An 8,220-nucleotide genomic window follows, 5' to 3' on the forward strand; every position below is an offset into this window, starting at 1 on the left:
CCCTAAATCTATATCGGACGCTTCTAGTCTCTGCGCAGCTGGGAAGCCCCTCCGATCCCGAGCCGGGCGCCAGGAGCCACGCGTGGCCGAGGCCGTTTGTCCGCCGGCTGCCGCTCGCGCGTAAGTCTCCTTCGCTCCCCCCGCCCCCCAAGCCCTCCGGCGTGGCCCGGCCCGGGCCCTCCGCCGCTTCGGCCTCGCTTGCCCCTCCCCCCGCAGTTCCCTCCGCGGTCCGGCAGAGGGCGGCCCCGATCCTCGCTGATCCTTCTCTGCCGGCCGGGCGCCGCCCCTTCCAGCGTCTCTCCTCTCCGGCCGCCTCCTCGCTCTCCCTTCGTGCCCCCGCCTCCGCTGCAGTAGCGATTAACGCGAGACCGAGGATCGAGCGGGGCGACTAGGCCGCGTCTCTCTTCCGGGCCTCTAAGGTGGGTCAGACTCAGACGGAGGTAGGTCTGGTTCCCCCCGCCACAGCCCACGCCGGGCCCCAGAGACCGCTCGGCCGCCCCCGTCCCGCGGGTCTCCCTGGCCTGGCCGGGAGGTTTCGGGGCTCCTTTCCCCGGCAGCGTCTCGCCCCTGCAGTGAAGGGCTGGGCTGCTCCTCACTCCGAGGGAGGCCGGGCCGACTGCTGCCGACTTGGCCGCCCTCCCGCGACACGCAACTCTCTCGCTTGCCCCTGCTGTGGGAATCCGACCCGGCCGCTCCCGAAAGGAGGAACCCTGTTGTGGGCATCTCTTCGGGGCGCAATCCTGCACCGCTGACTGGCACGCGGGGCACGTCTGAAAGTGGCCCTTGGCCCACCTAGGCTTACCCATCTCTGGACTGGCAGCGGCGCCTTCCTTCTGATGGGCGATAGCCAGGGGGGCAAGGCTGGCACCGATGCCAGCGAGCTAAGGCACCTCCTTCTGGGCTGGAGACCCACAGAGGAAGATGCCTGATAAAAGATCCAGAGACCCTTGCCTTGTCTAGCAGCCTACCCTTCCCGGTAGTGGTGATGGTGATGATTTGGATTTATATCTTGCCCTCCCCACAAGTGGGCTCAGGGCAGGTCACAACAGTTAAAATACAAACATAGTAATAAAACCAAATGCAAGTTCAAATTCATACAAAGTTAAAATTCCTAAAAACAGCAAAAAATGGCAGAAAATCTCAATTTCCAGTATCCTCTGGTGCCGGGCATATGCTGACAAAGATGGCAATCTCTAGAATGGGCAGTTCACCCCAGGCCAAAGTGTCTAGATGTCCACGGCCTCGACCAAAGGCCTGGCGGAACAGCTTCGTTTTACAGGCCCTGCGGAATGGCATTAAATCCTGCAGGGCCCTGATCTCCATTGGGAGCATGTGAAGGATCCCATACATTTCCTGAGACAGGTGGTCACTAAGCTGGGAGCCTGTGGTGGCGAATCCCCCCACATCACTTCGGGCAGATACCTGGGACAAAGTCTCTTGTCCCAAGGGGATGAACTGCCAAGATAAAACTGTGGCATAATGCCTTGCTTGCACTCCAGATGAGGCCCTGCTGCTTAGCGCCTGCCCCAAATCCTAAACCCATTGGATGGTTAATCAAGACTTTTAAAAGGCTCCGCTTCTGGGGAAACTATTATCTGTGCATCAGGGAAGTTGACAGGGGCTTCCAAGTACAAGCATTGGGCTGAAAACCTGAAAGCTCAGACCAATACCTCTATAAGAGGAATCTGGAAGAAAGTGGAGGGCCCCTTTCTCTAAGTTTGCCTGGGGATTGGAGCCTTTTCCTTCTGAGAGGCTTCTTCCACTCCTTATTTGCTAGTCAGCCCTGGGGCTTTGACAGCGTTCCAACCAGGGTCAAGAACAAAATGCACCCAAGCCCATGTGTGGTCAACTATCTTACCACATGTACATGTGATAAAAGCCTTCTTGGTACTTGGCAAGATGAGAGTGCACTTGGGAAGTTTGGTTGCCTGTATGCCAGTGGAATCCCAACTGAACAGGGTGGGAGGGAGACTGGAGAATGCCAGAAGTTTCTGTTTGTTTCCCACCTAGGAGTGAGTAGTGACCTTCATTTGAACCCTATGCACATACAGGTATAAGTTGCCAGGTAGAATCTGTGGATGTGTTCGTGTTTGCAGAGTTTCCTGTTGCTCTCCTTTTACGTTATTCTTTGCTGCTGTGTCTAAAATTAACCTGCTTTTTATAATTACACAAATTCCCACATGCTTATTGAGGTCTGTCCCCATTGTTTAATTTTTATTGTCTGTGTGGAAGGGACCTCTGAGAGGGTTACCATATGCAGGTAATTCAGCAAGAAGCAAAGAACAACTAGGAAAGGTGTCTTTCTGTGTAGTACCAGAAGGTGCTGCATGTGAGTCTCCCCCATGGAAGATGGATGCTTGGGTGGTCCAGAGAATCTGTGTATGTGGAGGGTATATTTCTTCCTCAAAAATGCCACTGGGTCTAAAATGCCATGCGGCTCTTTGGGAAAAAGTTCGGCTACAACTAATAAGTAAAAAATAAAAAATCCTGTTGATGGGATTCTGCTGAGATATGTAAATTTGCATGCATAATTCCCTTACTCTACCTCACCCTTCTTTCTCCTGATAATCCTAGTGATAAACCTATTGACCTCCCCTTTCAGGGGCCGATCCTCGGCTGAGTCTTCCCTTACCAACATTGGATGGTGCATCACCTGTGACACTTCCTGAGAAAATCTGACTTTTGCTTCTGTTATTCGTGTTCTGGTTATTCGTGTTCTGGTAAGGTTCAAATTAGATTACAGTGCTCCTGTCCTTCTAACTCTGATTCTAACATTTCTGTCAGCAACCAATTAACACTTTTATTCCCCCAGATCCTTAGCGACACTGGAGTATTATTTCTGGTATTCTTTCTGTGAGTTTGTCCTTGGGACATTGCAGTGGAGTGTTATGGATTCCTGTTTTTAACTTTCCACAGTCTCAGCGGAGACCAGGGTAGAGAGTCAAAATCAGCACTTTCAGTGATTTGTAAATGCAGGCATAATCTGATCAGACCTTGTGCCTCAGTTAGCAATCTGGCAGTGGAATTCTGTACTCACTGGAAGCTTTGAAACAATTTTTAGAAGCAGCTGTGTGTAGAACCCATTGCAGAAGTGCAATGCGGATTTTACCAAAGCGTGGGTAACCATGACAGGTTCACGTTTTCCTAGGAAGGGTCTCAAGAAAGTCAATAAAAGGCACTCTGAAACATGGGTTCCGTTGCCATCCATCTGGGCTGAATCTCATGGACCTGATCTTGTGAGCAGTCTGGAATCCCACATGTAACAAGATCACTACTGCTCCTCAATCAGTTTGCTCACCTGCCAACTCTTATCTTGTCTCAAGTGAGCCCCCGTTTGTTATTTCCCTTCTGATCTGTTATAGAGTTCAGATGCATGTTCACACTATCCACCATCTCACCTGGATTAGATGGAAAGGCAAAATGGAGCTGGGTGTCATCACCATATGGAAGGTATCTCGCTCCATATTGCCTCATCTGCTGTTTTATATAGATGTTGAGCAGACTGGGAGACAGTGGGGCCTTGTGGCACAGAGCAGAGTATGAATCCCCCAGCACTGCCTTCAGCAGTAGGGTTGCCAAAAGGTGCAGAGCCGCTGTAGCACTGTGCCCCCATCTCATTTCCTTTCCCAGTGATCCAGAAGGAAGTCATCCGTAGTGGTATGGAAAGCCATTGAGAAGGACATTGCCAGTGAGAAGGACACTGCCGCAAGAAGTGGTGGCGGCTACAAGCATAGACCGCTTCAAGAGGGGATTGGATAAACGTATGGAGCAGAGGTCCATCAGTGGCCATTAGCCACAAGGTATAGATGGAACACTATGTCCAGGGCAGTGGAAGTTCTGTATTCTTGGTGGTTGAATGGGAAACGCTTGGTGCAACTTTGAATGGTAAATATTTAAATTTTACTTAACTGATGCTCAGTGGTAAACAACTTTTACAGGGAAGCAAAAGGTTGCAGCTCATGTTTCTCTATCCAGACTTCAGACAGATTATCAGGATGCCAGTTCATACACTGATTTGGTAGCTAACCAAACAAAAGAACTTTTCCTGTGGCACCACGACCTGTGCATAGTCAGTGAAGTCTCAAGGAACCTGGGGGCCTTCCAATAGGATGGACAGAATCTAATAGGTTTAGAGGGAAATTTTGTTCCTTTATTGGGGAAGATTATAGTCCAGAAGCTGGGGAGGAGAACACTGGGGAGGAGTTAATATGGGACGGTCATTTGACAGTGGGAGGGCTTCTGGCGTTCTGGTCCCTCTGGTGGACTCTCTGATGGCACCTGGGTTTTGGCCATTGAGTGACAAGAGTGTTGAACTGGATGGGCCATTGGCCTGAGCCAACATGGCCTCTTTTATGTTCTTATGACATGGGCTTCACTGTCTCATCACCAGTCACCCACCAGGATGGCCCAGGCAGAAAATGAGGCCAGAATGCAAATTGAAGTGGGTATTAGGTTGGTATGAATGGAGTTAGATGGATACCACCTTCTTAAAAAAACCTTACCCCAAATTGGGGGACTAAGGAGAAATCCTCAGGGCTGGGGGAGGGATCCTGAGGAGCAGCCTCTGTGATTACCTCCTCTCTCCAGAAGGCATTCACCAGCTTCCAAGCTCATTCTCTTGCCTTCGTTAGCTTGGCCGAACAGGGGTCGGGCTCATTGGCAAGCACCACCAGGCAGTAACAGCTGCCTGTGAGTGGGTGCTTTTAGAGGTCTGTGGAGCGCAAGGCTTGGAAAGGGTCTGGGTTTTACTTCACCACATTCCGCTGCATTCCCATCAAAGTGATCAGCAGCACATTTAAATAGTCCCATCCCTGAAGATGAAAGGTTGCTGGTGGCGGATTCTCGCTTCCAGGCATCTTTGGTGTAGTGGTTTAGTGCGCAGACTCTAATCTGGGAGAACCGGGTTTGATTCCCCACTCCTCCACTTGCAGCTGCTGGATGACCTTGGGCAAGCCATATATCTGATAAGAGCTGTCCTTGAAAAAGAGCAGTTTCTGTCAAGAGCTCTCTCAGCCCCACCTACCTCACAGGGTGTCTGTTGTGGGGAGGGGAAGGGAGAGGAGTTTGTAAGCCGCTCTGAGACACCTTTGGGTAGTGAAGGGTGGGGTATAAATCCAATCTCTTCTCTTCTTCTCTTTTATTTTTGCATTAAGTTGATAAAACCATCCAGTCCTTCTCCCCAAGATCCACGTAGCATCTCACTGAGCTTTCTTTGCTCCGTGTGTGAGGTTCCTTCAAGAAAGAAAGCATTGTTCATTTAATGGCTTTCTGGGTTCAGAATTGGCTTTAAGACTTCGTCTTATTTAGTTCTGCCTGGCTCTGTTGCTAGTGCTGAGTCCTTCTGCGCCCCCCCCCCCGGCAAAGCTGTATATTTCTGGCCTACATAACAGAGATACGATTGGGTGTATTGTAGATCTCCTGATATTTTCACAATGGTAGTATATTTTATGGGCGTGTGGGGAACTTGAAATAGCCTGGAGGACTTAAAGGGGGCGATTTGTCGGAGAGACAGATTCCAGTCTCTGAGCAAGTATCTGTGGGCTCCAAATGAAAATCTTGTTTTCAGGTTATTTAACCTGGCTCTGTCCATGGCCTTGGAGGAGAAAGGGGTTGATCAGGAACTATCAGGTCTCAATCTGCATTTGGACTTCTAAACTTGATAAAAATCGCCCGTCAGTCCGTGGGCCCTAACCTAAGATGCCCTCTTCTTGCAGGATCCGTCCTTGAAGCACCTTCTGGAAGGACGCACAAAGTCAACTACAGGATGCTCTGCCTGCTTGCGATTGTCTGCTGTTGATATCAGACACATTTTGGAGTTGCTGTGCTGGCCCGCTCAGGAGGCCAGCGCTGTGAGCTTCCTCCCTCCATCTTTGGAGTCAAGTGCCGGGAATTCAGATCTCCTTAATAATTTCCCTCTCCGCTGAGAAGCTGAAGCCCTTATTGCGGAAACCCCGTTTTCTCTTCTCCAGCATGTCGGAAAGCTGGCAGCAGCAGCCACCCCCTCCGCAACAACCACCACACCACGCCGGGACGGCTGTTCTCCCGGAGCATCCCATCCCGTCGAGTGCCGTAGGCGAGAATCCCTTGGGCTGTGCCGTCTATGGCATCCTGCTCCAGCCAGAACCCAGCAACCTTCAGCACCACCCGCCCATCCCCGCCAGTGGCGGTGAGCCCTCTGCCAAATGTGGGGTGTGTGGTCATGACTTGGCTCACCTCTCTAACCCCCAGGAGCACCAGTGCTTGCAAGGGGGCCATGACCGGTCCTTCCAGTGCACCCAGTGCCTGAAGATCTTCCACCAGGCCACGGACCTCTTGGAGCACCAGTGCCTGCAAGTGGAACAGAAGCCATTTGTCTGCGGGGTCTGCAAGATGGGCTTCTCCCTTCTCACGTCGCTGGCTCAGCACCACAACGTCCACAACGGCAATGCCGCCGTCAAGTGCTCCATCTGCGAAAAGACCTACAAGGCGGCAGCGGCCGTGGCGGCGGCACCTGAGGACCCTGCCCCTCCCCAGCAACCCGCGGCGCTCAACCGGGCCCCCGTCGAGAAGCCCTACAGCTGCTCCATCTGCCAGAAGCCCTTCAAGCACCTCTCGGAGCTGTCCCGCCATGAGCGGGTGCATACCGGGGAGAAGCCCTACAAATGCAGCCTCTGTGACAAGAGCTTCAGCCAGTCATCACACCTGGTCCACCACAAGCGCACACACAGTGCTGAGCGGCCCTACAAATGCACGGTGTGCGAGAAGGCCTTCAAGCACCGTTCCCACCTTGTCCGCCACATGTATGCCCACTCGGGCGAGGCGCACCTCTTCCGCTGCAACGTCTGCGAGCTGCACTTCAAGGAGTCCTCAGAGCTGCTGCAGCACGCCTGCACCCCCAGTGGCGAGCGGCCCTTCCGCTGTGGCGCCTGCCACAAGGCATTCCGGCGGCCCTCAGACCTCCGGCAGCACGAGCGCACGCACAGCACGGAGCGTCCCTTCCAGTGTGACCTCTGCCAAATGAGTTTCAAGCAGCAGTACGCGTTAATGCGCCACCGCCGCACGCACAAGACGGTGGGTGCCTCGACTTCCACGGAGCAAGAGGCACAGGCGCCCCCATTCAAGTGCTCCTTGTGCGAGAAGGGCTTTGTGCAGCCTGCTCACCTGCTCTACCATCAGCATGTCCACGGCATTGAGAACCTCTTCAAGTGCAACGCCTGCCAGAAGGGCTTCAGCCAGTCCTCGGAGCTGCTGCGCCACCGCTGCGTCCAGAGCGCAGAGCGGCCATTCAAGTGTGCCGTTTGCAGCAAGGCCTACAAGCGTGCTTCGGCCCTCCAGAAACACCAGTTGTCCTCCCATTGTGCGGAGAAACCCCTCCGCTGCACCCTGTGCGAGCGGCGCTTTTTCTCTTCATCGGAATTTGTGCAGCATCGTTGCGACCCTACCCGCGAGCGGCCCCTGAAGTGCCCGGACTGCCAGAAACGCTTCAAGTACGCCTCTGACTTGCAGCGCCACCGGCGAGTTCACACTGGGGAGAAGCCCTATAAGTGCCCAGCTTGCGAGAAGGCCTTCAAGCAGCGGGAGCACCTGAACAAGCACCACGGGGTCCACACCCGGGAGCAGCACTATAAGTGCATGTGGTGCGGCGAGCGCTTCCTGGATCTGGGCCTGTTGCAGGAGCACAGTGCACAGCACACGTCTGCCGAGAACACCTACCCGGTTGCACCCTGCCTGCCTTGACCAGCTGCCTTCGGTGGAGGATGGGTTAGACCAGATTTCCATCCCTCCATCCCTGTTTTACTCCTGGGCTGAAGGGCAGACCTCACCAGAGACTTCATATCTTCGGGAAACACGGCCCTCTAAGACACAGTGATGGGTGGGGTTGGGGTTGTTGGTGTGGAGCATGTAGCAGAAGCAGGCTGTTTTCTGTCTGCCGGTCTTTCCCATTAATAGGTTGCATCCCTGCCTTCTGAATGGGAAATGTGGTGGCTTTGGGAACCAGCCACAAGTTGGGCTGGCTTTGCCATTCCCAGCAGAGTGTCTTGTTTCCAGGTCAGATTGAAAGACGTGCTCCTAAAGCCTACCACTCCAATCCAGCTCCTTTCTTACTGTGAGCGTCAGCCAAGAGAAGGGTGGGACTTAGAAGCGCTTTGCACGTGGGTCTCTTTGCTGCTTGCCGATGTTTGGGATGGTGCAGTAACGCAGGCGAGAGATGCCTGGCTCCTCTTAAGACATCAGGCTCCA

The 8,220-nt window shown here is 53.3% G+C and overlaps 1 protein-coding gene across 3 annotated transcripts; it reads left to right on the top strand.

Annotated features, from left to right (window-relative positions):
- The first annotated feature begins 297 nt into the window (after window positions 1–297).
- ZNF319 (zinc finger protein 319) lies at window positions 298–7,830 on the top strand. Of its 3 annotated transcripts, none has more exons than XM_015415572.1 (3): window positions 298–419; window positions 2,603–2,720; window positions 5,715–7,830. In XM_015415572.1, exon 3 carries the CDS (start codon window positions 5,971–5,973, stop codon window positions 7,714–7,716), a length of 1,746 nt encoding a protein of 581 aa, XP_015271058.1. In that variant the 5' UTR covers window positions 298–419; window positions 2,603–2,720; window positions 5,715–5,970; the 3' UTR covers window positions 7,717–7,830. The 3 variants fall into 3 exon arrangements, with proteins under 3 accessions (XP_015271058.1, XP_015271059.1, XP_015271060.1); XM_015415573.1 differs by having other exon boundaries at window positions 403–440; XM_015415574.1 differs by lacking the exons at window positions 298–419; window positions 2,603–2,720 and adding an exon at window positions 3,831–3,885.
- Window positions 7,831–8,220: the final 390 nt, after the last annotated feature.

Source organism: Gekko japonicus, unplaced genomic scaffold (assembly GCF_001447785.1).
Source record: "Gekko japonicus isolate JY-2015 unplaced genomic scaffold, Gekko_japonicus_V1.1 scaffold2097, whole genome shotgun sequence".
In the NCBI taxonomy this organism is placed as follows: domain Eukaryota; kingdom Metazoa; phylum Chordata; class Lepidosauria; order Squamata; family Gekkonidae; genus Gekko; species Gekko japonicus.